Below are 14542 nucleotides of genomic sequence, written 5' to 3'. Positions count from 1 at the left end.
AGTTGTCCTTTTCTGAAAGCAGGGCCCCTTCCAAGGCACCGGGAACACTGCTCAGGGACGGCTTAGCTGCACCTCATTTGCCACAGATAGGCTGTCACACACAACCAGCCGTCATCACTGAATTCATAATAGGAGCTGGACACAATTTGTCCCCTAATTCTGAATGCAAAAGAAAAGAGGGGATGGGAGCCAGACCGTATCCTGACCTGCAAGGGGTGCGGGAGGGCAGGCGGTGAAGGGGGGGTGATTTTTCTCCTGCGCTGCAATGTAATATTACAGCTTGAGCCATCGTCCATCTCCAATGTTTTGCAAATGAAATTGCCATGAAGTTATTTACTCTCCGGAGATTACTGAGCTCTTCTTGGCTTAGTTCTATCCAGCTAAGGAATCTGATGTGTAAGAAAGCTCCCTCTCCACCCCCCCGCCTCTCCTCGGCACACATTTTGTTCCACGTTTTGCAAGCTGGTGATACTGATGAGGTTGGAAAGTTGTCTTTTGGAGTTAAGGATCAACTCTGGTCTTAATTATGCTGACAGCGGTTGCATTCTGCAGGGCTCCAGTGGGCGGATGGAGGCGTGGGTCCCCTCCAGCAGGTGAAGAGAAAAACTGTATTCCCTGCAAACTCTTCAGCCTCCCAGGCTAGAAGTCAAGAGCAGAAAAACCCAGTTCCTTTGCATCTGGAATTTCACTTGTAGTAAAGCAATTTCACTGTAGCAGTGAAGCGTATAGAAATTACTCTAATTACGTAGTATAGAAATGTCATCTGTTGGTAGCTGATGTCGGATTATTTGTCTGGGGGAATCTCTGCTATGTATGCATGCTGTGGAAGCATTTTTATTAGGAAGCCAGGAGGTTCCAATTCTGCTCCCTACCCAGGCACCAATGCAGGCATTTGCAAATAGCACTTTAACTCTTCATCATTTTCTTTCCACCCCTAATGCACTGAACAGTTCTCAACAGCAACACTTTCCAGGGCCTGGGTTAAACTAGACATCAGGGAAGCAATGCCTAAGAGGTGCACTCATGGAAAGAGGTGGCTTTCAGATTGCCCACAAGTTCCTCCTGCCATGGAAACAAACTGGTCTGGTTGTCCTGGCTCCAGTCTAGTTGTTTCGTCTGTGGGCAACAAGGTCTGGTGGTCTTGATCCAAATGCTACGCATATTCAGCATTTCTGACTTGTGAATGGGGGAGAGTCAGCCCCTAATGAGGCTGTAAGGCTGCCATTCAGCCCTGTCCACATGAGCAAAGAGGCCCTCACTGTTATAACATGCTGGATTGTGACAAGTTGCCATGACTGGGAGGCATCTGGAGGGAGGGGAAAGCCTTTTTACGAAAGACCTGGGTCAACCAAACCATAAGCAGGGGCGCTGCAGATGTAAGTCAAGCTGCATTCCTCCCTCCCGCCCCTACCAACTTTTGTCCCCTTCCAAACCTTGTTATGTGCAAACCTATAATACTCCCCAGACATGATTTGCTAAGACCAAAATGGACAGTTGGCTGGCAAGACTAGTTCTTTATGGTCTTTTAATTCCAAGGCAGATCAATAACCTTGTAACTGACTTTAACAGATGCTCATATATACTCCATGGGATTGTTTTATAAGCCATGAGCTGCAGAGCACCAGGCAAGAGGCGCCAAATCTCTCCCGAATTGAGCTCAGGCCCCAACACAAAAAGTTCGTGGGAAGTTTCTGTAGAGGAAGGCTGAGCCCATGAGTGGCAGGAATGAAACACCACCACATATATTTATAACAAAACACACACACACACACACACACACACCCTTTTACATGTAACTTAAAATAAAAGTCCTGGCAGTTTGTGAAACATTTTCAGACTGCTAGAAGAAGAAATGAAGCTCAAAATCTGGGAGCCTGCCCCAAGAACACCGTTCCATCAGCCGCACGTGAGATATGCTTCTTCAGCCTTTTCCAGGAATGGGAGGAGCTGCTGTAGGACCTCTTCTGCTCACTGTTCTTTTCTTCCTGGAAGGCAGAGCCTTCTCCTCTTTTGGCTGCTCTCTATTCACTTTGGAAGTGACAGCATCACCTCCCCAAGGCCTCGCTGGTGCCAAGATCACTGATTCCCCCACATAGAGCTGCAGGCTTTAGAGCATGCACAGAGAACCAAAGTGGTGCAAATTCTCTCTGCATATGTTCAGAGTGGAAGACTGAACCTGTCCCAGATCCCACAGTCGGCTTTGGCGTTTTGACAGTGCAGGAGGGAACCACCTTGACGGCCCCCAGAGGAGGGATGCCTTCGGTTGGTGGTAGGGCCCTGTTGCTTCCTCTTTTACGCACAACTGCTAGTTTATTACATGGCTTTATCTGTCATTTCTCTCCATCTCCCGAGGTATCCCCAGATTCCCCCAAGGGCAGGAACGCGCAATACAAACGGAAGGAAGAACAAAACAAGGTCTTTGGACACCTTGAACACACGTATTAAGGCAGAAGCTCCCACCGACTCCTCCATATTATTATTGCTAATGCTATTTGCATCGCTAATGGTCTGCTTGCTTGGGAGGGATCTGCAAGCCAGCGCTGTTTTCGGAAGGAAGCCCCCCCGCCCCTCTCCCCCGTTTCCTCCACCTTTTCAGAAGCAGGAGAAGAGAAACCTGCAGAGCGCCCCCCGCCCGCCCCTTCCAGGCAGGCCCCTGGAGCCCCGGCCTGGCCTCGGGGAGCCGCCTGGTGGGAGAGGGCGCGTAGCAGCGGAAGGGCTTCTCCCACCCGCGGGCGGCACGTGGCCCTGGAGGGCCCGGCTGGCCTCGCTCTGCCGCCGGACCTGGAGCTCCCGAGGCGGCGCGGCCAGCAGGGGGAGGCGGCTGCGTCGGGGCGGCCGAGACCTCGCGGGCGGGGAGAGGAGAGGAGGAGGAGGCGCCGAGGAGGCGGAGGCGCTGCAGTAGCAGCGGAGGAGGAGGAGGAAGGCAGACGAGGTGCGCGCTGCTCCGCTCCGCTCCGCTGTGCCAGGCGAGCAGGCGAGCGAGCAACTGGCTGCTGCGACGGGCGCGATGGGAGACCGAAGCGGCGCGGCGTGGACTCCTTTCCGCGGAGCCGGCCGTGGAGGCGCCCTGCTCCGGCCGCTGATAGGAGCCGCCGCCGTAACCGTACATTGCCTGGTAAGTCGGCGGAGGGACGGCGGAGGGTGGGCCGGGCAGCGCCGCGGAGAGACGCGCAGCTCCGCGCTCGCTCGCTGGCCTGGGAGGCGCCAGGCGGTAGGGAGGCAAAGCAGCCGCCGAGTCCCAAGTGAAGCCAGCCGCCCTCCCGGCGCGTCCCCACGAGGCGGGCGGGAGCAGCGGCGACACACGCCTCGCCCTTGCCCGCTCCTCGCCCCCGGTACCACTCCGGGCTGAGCAGGCGCCGCGGCGGGCTTCTTCGCGACCCGGTGGAAGAGGCGTCCTGCCCGCCGCCGCCGCCGGCTTCCAGCTCCCTCGGAGTCTCCCCTCGCGGCGGGGGGGGGGGGTGTTAAATGCCGGCGTGGGGCTGGGGGGCTCTCCCACGGTGGAGGTAGTTCCCCCGACTCTTACGTGAGCTGCTGGAGTATGGAGGGGGGGAGAGAAGCCTTGATGGCGACTTCCAGTGTTAGTGGAGCCCCCCCCCCCCTGCCAATCGTCTCCGGACGGATCCACGGAGCTTTGCGAAAGAGGCTCTTTCTGAGCGAGGACACATCGAGGGCTGGCGATGGGCAGGCGGCGGCGGTGGACGGAGGAGCAACGTCGAGATGTTGCCCGATGTCAGTTTTCCTTTTGCAAGCTTGGCGAGTTTGGAGGGTCTCCTCGCCGAGGGAGAGCCGGGAGGATTCAGCGCCCCCAGCGCCCTCCCCCGAAAGAGGCGATTGATGGAGCAAAATGGTTTAATGTTGGAGCTCTCAGTCTCCTGCCGGCGAGTTGCGAAGCGGGCAATAGATCAGGGCGCATTAAAAGCAAGCGACGAATTAGTGAGATGGAAAGGACTCCTAATTACCCTTCGGAGTTGACTCCAAAGTAACATCGCAGGAGACAAACATGCCTTCCTCAGCAGGGGAGGGTTTGCTAGGAAATTGGCATGGCCCCTTCTCTTTGGTTCAGATCCTTCTGCCCCCAGAGGACAGCTGTGCACACTCATTCTGCACTCTTGTCCTCAGAAGCCCCTTTTCTCCGGGTCTGGGAAACCCTGATGCTGCTGGAAGGTGCTGTCAGAGGGTCTCCCCTGAGCCAGTCCCCTGTGCTTGGCCGCAGAGCTGTGGGGAGCCTCAGCACCAGCAGGGGCCGGGCTGCTTGACAGCAATGTGTCTCCACTGCCCCTTGTTACTGTTGGTCAAGAAAAGGGATGGTGGCTGCAGCAGCAGCAGCAGCAGCAGCAGCAGCGGGGTGGGACCAAACCACCATCCTGCTGCCCCAGCTACTCTGCTGTCCTCAAGGTGTCTTCCCAAAAGATTCCTTTCAGTCTCTTGCTTCTGAGTGATATTAGCAAACCATGGAATGTGGCCAAAAGCTGGGTTTGAGCCTAATGTCTACGTCATGTGGCTGCCAACATTGGGGCCCCAAATTCTGTTTCGCATTGTGGCGGGGGGGGGGGACCTCCGCTATCACCTGTGTGCAAACCCAGCCTGGACCGGGCGAGGGGTCTAGCTTCTTCACACAGAATTGGGTTCCCAGGGTGAATCCAGAAATCTTTTGGCAAGGCTCTTCTGCAGTGGCTGTTATTGCTATATCCTCTTGAGAACATGACTGGAGACACTTATCCATAAAGCATCTAATTTTGGCCAGGTGTTGGACCTGTGTCAGGTTTTTCTCACCTGAGTCAAAGTCGCCCCAACCCTCCTCGATGGAGCAAGCAGACCCCTGTGATCCAGTGAAGAATCCAGCCCCATCATAGGGTATTGAGTGTATTTGCAGCATGACTCTGCAGTTAGCGGGGATTCATTGATGTGGCCTGTTCTGGTGGCAAGGTGGGGGAGACTAAGAGAGAGCAGTGGACAGTATCAATTTTCCCAGAAACTTGCATCATCTTTCTCTGTGTAAACCTTGTGTTGGAGTTTGTAGGTGAGGTGGAAGCTAAAACCAGCTGTTGGAGTTTGTGGGTGAGGTGGGAGCTAAAACCAGCTCCATGGATCCAGACAGATCCACGGAGCTTTGTGAAAGAGGCTCTTCCTGAGTGAGGACAAGTCGAGGGCTGGCGATGGGCAGGCAGCGGTGGTGGACGGAGGAGCAATGTCAGATGTTGCCCAATGTCAGTTTTCCCTTTGCAAGCTTGCCGAGTTTGGAGGGTCTCCTCGCCGAGGGAGAGCCAGGAGGATTCAGCGCCCTTAGCCCCCTCCCCCAAAAGAGGTGATTGATGGAACAAAATGGTTTAATGTTGGAGCTCTCCAACATTACCCTTGGAGCCAGAGGGTCAGAGCCCCAGAGTGACATGACAACCCACAGCAAACTGTGCACCTGTTCTTCCGACTTATGGCTGCAGCTTGGTCCTGGCCTAACGGGGCTGGAGATCAGGCTCAGAGAGGGTTTCAGCTCAGATGCAGACCACTCCAGGGGCAGGTGGATGCCTGCCTTCTGTTGGGGTTATCATTCTCCCAGCCAGTTCCTGAGCTGGTTGATTATATTCATCTAAGGATTTCTGCTGAAGGAGGTTGTGGGTTGGGGCTGCCTATTGATAATCCAATAACAGCTTTCTTCCCCCTCCCCACACCAGTGAGTGGCATGCGCAAGGAAAGGCCAAACCAGTCTCTGGAGTGTGACAACTGAGCACAAAGTTCCTTCTCCTACAGTTCCTTTTGTTTGCCCTGCTCAAGGCAGGGGACAAAGGTCCAGCTGGGGACTCTGCTTCCCCTATAGCCACCAAGAATTCTCCCCTGGTTTGGTTCTGCTGTGGGCCAGCCTGGATGGAGCTTTCCCCCCTCTGATGCCTGGGTGTTTGAAATGCATTCACAGTTGTTGTTTTCTGGGACTTGTCACATGCCTTATAACGGTGTACCAAGAGAGACTCCCTACATCTCTTTCCACAAGTCCTGGATATAGCCTATCTGAGAGACGCAGAACTTGGAGCACTCCAGATGATGCTGGCTTCCAGTCTCGGTCAACCTGACCAATGGTCAGGGAAGGTGGAAAATGTAGTCTTGCAACAGACTCCCCCAGCCCTGATACACACTTCATTCAAATGGGTTAAGTCTGCTGAACCCTATTAGTAAAGCTGTCGATATCATGTTAATTGGGCACTGGACATCACGCCAAAAGGCATTCCTGGAAGCCCTTTGCACACTTGTTGAAACGGCAAGTGCTTTGAGCAAATGCACAACTTCCCTTGGCCAGAATATCCTTGGCAACCTCAGTGTTCCTCTTTCGTTTTCCCTTCTGGCTGAAGAATGTAAAGAGCACCAGAGAGAGACTCAGAAGCAGCCAGAGGGTCAACACCTCTTGGGGTGTTGCTCTTTGGCCTTTAGAAGCTTCTTCGTGGTATTCCAGTTTTAAAAATATGCCCTTTTCTTAATAGGGGACAGCTGCCCCCCACTTACGAGGACATACCATATATATATATATATATATATGCAGGTTTTGGTGTCCTCGGGTGTCTTCCCGTGTAAAAGTTGGGGTGTCTAGGCGACGTTTCGACGAGGTCTCACTCGTCATCTTCAGGCTGGTGCTTTCGGCTTCTTGTTACTGGAACAGAGCGGGATCTCAATGTTTGAGTTCCTATAAATACTGTAGAGGGGGTGTGGTGTCTAGCCTCCAATGTTCTGGGCAGAGAGGAAGTTCCCAGGCTAGTGTGCCTTTTCTTCTTTTGTTCCTTAATTACTTGAGAGATACCTTGAGTGATTTCTTGAGTGATATCCTGAGTACCACTTAGGTGGGTCATTAGGTGTGGATTAGTTGCTAAAGTCTTTGTGTCTTGACCTCTTGAACTTTGTGAAGAGTTTTCCTGAGAAGATGGCTGTATTGCACTTAGTTGTGCTTTGGCTTGGCTTCGTGTATAGGGGCGAGCTGTGGTTTTGTGGCTTGTGTCAGCCAGATCTGTGTAGGGATTGCAGGGGGGTGCAGCATCCGGAGGTGCCACCATGGATTGGCTACTGGATGGTGTCAGTAATTCATCTGTGGAGAGGGTCTGGGTTTGGGTCTGGTGTGGTTGATTGGTGTTGGCGTTCTGTGTGCCTCTGGATCTGGTGTCAGTTTTTGTGGGGAGGGCTAATTTCCAGATGTCTGGCAAGCGGGATGTGTCGTCACGCTTGTTCATGTTGTGAGGGTGTTTCTCTATCTCGATGGCTTCCATGATTATTCTCTTGTGGTGATGTTCCGTGTTAAAGAGCAATTTGGAATCTGCAAAATTAATTTCGTGTCCTGTTTCTTTCATGTGTTGGAAAAGAGAGGAAGTTTTTTCTTCTTTTTTGACGGCATTCTTGTGTTCTGCGATACGTGCATTTATTCGTCTGTTTGTTTGTCCAATGTACGTGGCTGGGCAGACCCCAAGGATAAAACCCCAAGGATAAAATCCAGTTGGAAAACCAAGGGATCTATGAAATACCCTGCAAAGTCTGCCCAGCCACGTACATTGGACAAACAAACAGACGAATAAATGCACGTATCGCAGAACACAAGAATGCCGTCAAAAAAGAAGAAAAAACTTCCTCTCTTTTCCAACACATGAAAGAAACAGGACACGAAATTAATTTTGCAGATTCCAAATTGCTCTTTAACACGGAACATCACCACAAGAGAATAATCATGGAAGCCATCGAGATAGAGAAACACCCTCACAACATGAACAAGCGTGACGACACATCCCGCTTGCCAGACATCTGGAAATTAGCCCTCCCCACAAAAACTGACACCAGATCCAGAGGCACACAGAACGCCAACACCAATCAACCACACCAGACCCAAACCCAGACCCTCTCCACAGATGAATTACTGACACCATCCAGTAGCCAATCCATGGTGGCACCTCCGGATGCTGCACCCCCCTGCAATCCCTACACAGATCTGGCTGACACAAGCCACAAAACCACAGCTCGCCCCTATACACGAAGCCAAGCCAAAGCACAACTAAGTGCAATACAGCCATCTTCTCAGGAAAACTCTTCACAAAGTTCAAGAGGTAAAGACACAAAGACTTTAGCAACTAATCCACACCTAATGACCCACCTAAGTGGTACTCAGGATATCACTCAAGAAATCACTCAAGGTATCTCTCAAGTAATTAAGGAACAAAAGAAGAAAAGGCACACTAGCCTGGGAACTTCCTCTCTGCCCAGAACATTGGAGGCTAGACACCACACCCCCTCTACAGTATTTATAGGAACTCAAACATTGAGATCCCGCTCTGTTCCAGTAACAAGAAGCCGAAAGCACCAGCCTGAAGATGACGAGTGAGACCTCGTCGAAACGTCGCCTAGACACCCCAACTTTTACACGGGAAGACACCCGAGGACACCAAAACCTGCATTCCTGTACCCGTGAAAATCTACGAAAGCAAATATATATATATATATATATATATATATATATATATATATATAAATATATATATATATATATATATATATAAAATTTCGTTTTAATGTATTGTTGTTGTTGTTTTTCTTTCTTTTTTCCCCTTTTTAGTTGCTTCGAGGTGATGGATATTTGTTTACTTCTATATTTCTTTTCTGTGTGTGATGTATTAAAAGGAGATACCCTATTGATGTATTTCACCAAATTCCCAAAAGATTGGAATTTCCCCAAAATCACACACACCCCCTGTTCCTTCCCTATCTGAATCTGTTAAGCACCCTGCTTGCCCCCACCCACCTGTGGCTTATCTCCCTGAATCCACCCCCTCCTCCTGCACCCATTCATTTGCCCCATATAGTAGACGAATTCAAAGAGGGATGCTGTCTGTCCTCCCTCAGGCCCAGCGCACTCTTCCCATGATAGCTTTTGTCACCCAGCCAACCACTTCCATTTCCGTTGCAGGGTGCAGCTGGTCCCGGGAGCAGAAGAGGGGCAGGATGACAGCCCCTGCTACTGCAGTTCCCCGTTTGTTCCCCCAAATGAGTCAAGGGGATTTCTTTCCCTGAAAGAAGCACATGAAGTTGGCCTGGCCAAGCTTTAGTAGAGTCATCCTGCCTGCCCTGTTGGGGAGAACAGAGTGAGGAGCGGGTGGGTAGGAGCCCAGAAGCACATGGGTGAGAGGGAGACAATGCCCAAGGGCAGCACAAGGGAGCAGGGAGGTGGCAGCATCTCCCATCAGTAAAAAGAGAGATTTCCTAGGTAGAAAAACCACAAAACTCCCTTTTAAATCTGAGGATGCTCCAAACACCCCCCTCCCCCCTTCTCTCCTGTGTCACTTATGAATCTTGTTCCTGCATGAGAGAGGAAGCCAGTAGGAAAAAAGGGAGATGGAATGGGGAGCAATTTTGACTCTCATTGCTGTTTTAATATATGAGGCCTTTTCCACTTGACTGAGAGATGTGGGAAATTAAAATGTCATTAAAAAGAAAATTAAAATGTCATCCTGAGCATCACTTCCAGCGACACCCCTACGGGCAGGATGAGATGCGTCAGTTTAGAAGTTCCTTATTCAGAAACTCCCATTGAAGTCCCATTTTTTGGTAATTTGAAGGCTCTTGACCACAGGGAATGCCAAGAGCCACCAGGGTCTGACACAGACTGCGGAGGCCACCTCATTCCTACCCTTCTGTCATTATATACTCGTGTTACTGTCTTTTTCAAATGATGAGTGCCCATCAAAGACCTCATAACCTGTACTTCTGTCTCCTGCTGATGCTCAGCTCTGCATCCCGCCATAAGTTTTGGCGGTGGAATTCATTTTGTTGTACATGAAGTCGGTGCTACCAAATGAGAACTGTGTTCCGATGAGCTTCTCTAAGATCTGCCTTGGACGTCTTGTCTCCTTATTGACTTCTGTGCTCCACTGAACTCTCCTTAATCTTTCCCATGGTTAGCAAAGCACGAATGGGTTGGGGGCTGGGCTGGGAGCAGCTAGATGTATGCAACCTCTGCCTTTTTCCTGGGCCTTCCAAGCCTTGTGGCTAAATTGCAAGCACTGGTAGGTCCGCTTTGGGAAGCTGCTTGCAGCAGAACAAATGAGATATTTCTGAATGAGCTGTTTTGACTCAGACAATCATTTCAGGTGTTCAGTTGTTTACAAGACAAATGCTTGGAAACCATATTTAAAAATCTCAGTACTAAACACTGTAAAGTTAATTGCAAAAATCAATTTTTTGCACCCTGCATTAAAATAGTGGGGAAAGGATAAATCTCAAGGATTAATATTATCCACAGGGTTGACAGGACAAGACTGTAACAGCTTCTGAAGGGGGGCGGTGGGGGGTGTCAGCAGCCTTGTTAGTTTGGCAGCAAAAACAGCCCAAAGGCTTTCAGACACCTGGAAGGCAGACGTGCTGCTTATTGTATAAGCTTTGTGGACACCCATGTCCGCTTCATGAGAAGCAAGCTTGTTTCCTGGTACATTTGTGCGTCTTGAAGGGTCTTTTGCTTGCTTCCTGCATGGCCTGAGAGCCGCCGTTCTTTCACTGCCTGCAGTTGCACATTGCATAACCATCCTTCGCATCGCCGGAGTCAGCGGTGGTGCCTGGCTGCAGGAAGTGCTCTTTGGCTGCTCTCGTTCTAGCCGATGCGAAGGGCAGAACAGCTGAACTGTAAGAATCCATAGGCAGAGGGGGAAAGCACCAGCCAAGCTGGCGACTGGCTGAGTTTGCAGAAAGATATCTCAGGGTCCAAAAACTTTGGGGTGTCTTTTTTAAAAAAAGAAAGTTACGCATGTAAAAGTATCCCTACACGTCCTCTATGCACTCCTCAAAGCAATTACTTGTAGGCAGTCTCTTGGATTTAATGTGCCTACCCCATGATGTCTTCTGAGCGAAAGGGCTGCTCATACTTCAGTCTTGCTGAATTTAGTCAAATTTGTTTCCGAGTAAGTAGGAGCTAACAGCCTTTCCTCCTCCTCCTAGTCAAGATCCCTCTTAACTCTAAAGCTGTGAGGTCTGAGTGTATCAAAGTGTGCCATGAAAACTTCTTGCATGAAATAACTTCCTCTTGATCAGCTTTTCATGTTTAGTTTGGAAGTCAGATTTCAGCAGTGAAGTTTCTCCTAAGATCAATGGCCTGTATTAATATGCATTCAAGAAAAGCAGATTCTTCAAATGTATCAGTTTCATTCTTTAAAATCCCATATTGCAAAATGTCAGGTGTTGTGAGCAAGTGTCCAGCATTTCTTGGGCACGTATGTGAAATTGAAAATTTTGGTTTGGGAGCCATAGTAACACCTCTGCTTTCCTTCTAGATGCTGCAGAGAGCGATGGGGATCAGGACCCAAATTTGCTTCACCTGTGGACCTCCCTCAGGAATTGGTTTCTACTGATTTGCTGCCAGACTACACAGAAACTGTGCCAGCGCCCAGGATTAGCCCTTGCCACTGTCAGCGCGATGACCGCCTGAAGACTGTGTTGGAAACCAGCATTCTCATGGATAGAAAATTGCCATCTCTGTGGGAAAAGGCCCACTGAAATCACCCTCCATGGTTTCTGCTCTCTTTAAGAGCCTGATCTCTTCCTACATATATAAGATTTACAAAGGAATGTTTACAAAGAAATTGGGCAATAGTACAAAGAAGAAAGAGAGCTGTCAAAGCAAACACGAACAAGAAGTTCCCCAGGTTGGGCACATAAAGAATCCCAAGTTCTCAAACACTTTGAAAAGCACGGTCAAAAAGATTGCCAAGTGCTCCTCCGCCCGTAATTTGTCCACCGAAGAGGAGGAAGGCAACAAAGAATTCTCCCTCTCCCCGACCTTCAGCTATCGGGTGGCAATTGCAAACGGACTGCAGAAGGGTGTTTTCTTGACAAATAACAATGAGGACCCATTCCAAGATCTCTCTTCCAACGAGAGCTCATATTCAGAGTCCTTAAGCGAAGTCAAGGGCCCGAGTAAGGACCAAGCATATTCATCCCACACGATGCCGGTGAGACGCAACCGGAAGAGCCTGAATAGCCTCGCCCCCTCGGACGGGAGCTCTGACGGCGAGCGCACTTTGCACAGCTTGAAGCTCGGGGCCTTGCGGAAGCTGCGGAAATGGAAGAAGAGCCAGGAGTGCGTTTCCTCGGACTCCGAGCTCAGCACATGGAAGAAGACCTGGGGCCTCAGGAGCAAGTCCTTGGACAGAACAGCTCGGGCCCCCAAGTCCAGCGCCCTCGAACCCAGCTTCAGTTCCACAGGCTGTATCAGCCAGACCCACGATGTGATGGAAATGATTTTCAAGGAGCTTCAGGGAATCAGCCAGATTGAAACCGAGCTCTCTGAGCTGCGGGGGCACGTCAACGCCTTGAAGCAGTCCATCGATGAGATCTCCAGCAGTGTGGAAGTCGTGCAGAGCGAGATCGAGCAGTTGCGGACGGGCTTCGTCCAGTCCAGAAGGGAGACGAAAGACATCCATGATTACATCAAACAGATTGGGCACACGGGAAGCAAAGCCAGCCTGAGGTTTCTCAATGTCCCGGAAGAGAAGTTTGAAAATGTTGAGCATGTGGTATGTAGAATTCTAGTGGAGAAAATGGGGTTTTCTGAAAGCCCCAATCCTGTGAAGATAGAATTTGCCCAGAGGGTGGGGCACCACAGGGAATGCCCCAACGCCAAGCCCAGACCCATTCTTGTGTACTTTGAAACGCCCCAGCAAAGAGATTTAGTTTTGAAAAAATCTTACAAGCTCAAAGGAACTGGCATTGGGGTTTCAACCGATATCATCTCTCACGAGACAAAAGAGAGAAAGGACAGAAGTCTGCCTTCATCGCAGACGTACGAGAGCATGGACATGAAACTGCTACCCGTTGACCTCAAAACTAAAAGGCATGCCTGGGAATCCCCTGACAGCAGCGACAGGGAACTGGAATCGGATATAAACCGGAACAGTTATGCAAAGATATCCAAATCGGCACCACAAATGAAAAGAAGTACCACAAAGGCAAGAGAGGAGTCTTCAAATAGCAGAATCCTTAAAGGAGCTGCAGATGGTAACACTGTCCCAAACAAAATAAATTATAATGAAGAGTCACCAGGGGCTGAGAGCCTACAGGCAGAGTCCAAGGGCGGCTGTTACTCCAGCATGACCCCCCTCTGGCAGTCACAGAATGACTTTGGAACGCTTAAGCTCAGCCGTTCAGAATCTGACTTTACTAAACTCTGCCAGTCATACTCCGAAGACTTTTCAGAGAATCAGTACTTCAGCAGAACAAATGGCAGCTCTCTCTTGTCTTCCTCTGATCGAGAACTCTGGCAGAGGACACATGACGACCCATCCAGCTGGGGCGGTGATTCACAAGAGCAGACGTTCAGTCAAGGTGGCCCCCCCTACAGGGTTGAGAATGAAGCGGAGAACACAGAAACGGTTGACAGTGGGCTCAGCAATGGGATCATGTGTGCGTCTGGAGACAGGAGTCATTACAGCAACTCTCAAGTCTCCTTAGAAGATGATCTTTCTCCATGGAAAGACTGGAATCAGCTGGAACAGAACACGGACTTGGGGTTAGATTCGTCAACACAAGAAGTTTTGGCTTATGACTTGAGTAGCTCTTCTGACCAACAGGTAGACTATGGTCAGATTTCTGACCTCCAGTATGACACAGAAAGTTATGATTTTGCCCTGGATAGCAACTCTCCTTCTGGCCCACAGTTCAGTAACGAAGCCGAGAGCCAGTGGATTGGTCAGTATGACGACTACCAGGAGACCAATGCCAACACACTGTATCAGAACCAGAACAGGAAGCCCATGATGTACCGAAGCCAAAGTGAGCTTCCAAGCGATGACTCTGAGGAAGCCCCTCCTAAGTCTTGGCACAGCAGGCTGAGCATTGACCTTTCGGACAAGACATTCAGCTTTCCAAAATTTGGAAACACTCTGCAGCGGGCCAGGTCAGCCTTGGAAGTGGTATGGAATAAAAGCACACAGAGTTTGAGTGGATACGAGGACAGCGGGTCATCTTTTATGGGGAGGTTTCGGACTTTGTCCCAATCCACTGCTAACGAATCCAGCACAACCCTGGATTCGGATGTTTACACAGAGCCTTATTACTACAAAGCCGAAGATGAGGAAGACTACAGTGAGCCAGCTGGAGAGAATGAAACGGATTATGTGGAAGTCATGGAGCAAGTTCTTGCTAAACTGGAGAACAGAACTAGTACCAATGAATCGGAGGAACTGGTCCAGGAATATGAGCCAGAGCAGACTCCCTACGAAAGCCCTTGCGCTGTTTCGCAAGAGGATGACACTCCTGACGGCTATTTCGATGCCGGTGTGGTTGGTGGTGATGTGATGGAATTCACAGAGGATACAGTTGTTGAAACAGAAGCAGAAGCGCAGGAAGATGAAAATCAAAATGTCCCCGAAGTTCCTGTTCAGATGCCAGTGAAAAAAACAATTCGGCCTTCTTTCAAAGAAGCTGCTTTGAAGGCTTACAGGAAGCAGATGAGTGAACTGGAGGAGAAGATCCTTGCTGGAGGTACAGCACTTTTGACATTCTTAAATGCATAAGTGTGTATTTGTGTGTATCTATGCAT

At 50.2% G+C, this 14542-nt stretch overlaps 1 protein-coding gene across 2 annotated transcripts in view; it reads left to right on the top strand.

The window, feature by feature from the left end:
- The first annotated feature begins 2886 nt into the window (after nt 1-2886).
- The window catches only part of UNC13C (unc-13 homolog C), a 134998-nt gene continuing 123342 nt past the window's right edge, over nt 2887-14542 (top strand). For both annotated transcript variants that reach the window (XM_083712377.1, XM_083712376.1), the window contains exons 1-2: nt 2887-3115; nt 11277-14484. In XM_083712377.1, coding sequence (XP_083568503.1) covers nt 11511-14484 — 2974 coding nt within the window. In that variant the 5' untranslated portion in view covers nt 2887-3115; nt 11277-11510. The remainder of the gene's footprint in view (nt 3116-11276; nt 14485-14542) is intronic.

This window comes from Podarcis gaigeae (assembly GCF_964106915.1).
Source record: "Podarcis gaigeae genome assembly, chromosome: 14".
Taxonomy (NCBI): domain Eukaryota; kingdom Metazoa; phylum Chordata; class Lepidosauria; order Squamata; family Lacertidae; genus Podarcis; species Podarcis gaigeae.
This window is presented reverse-complemented; position numbering and strand designations above follow the sequence as displayed.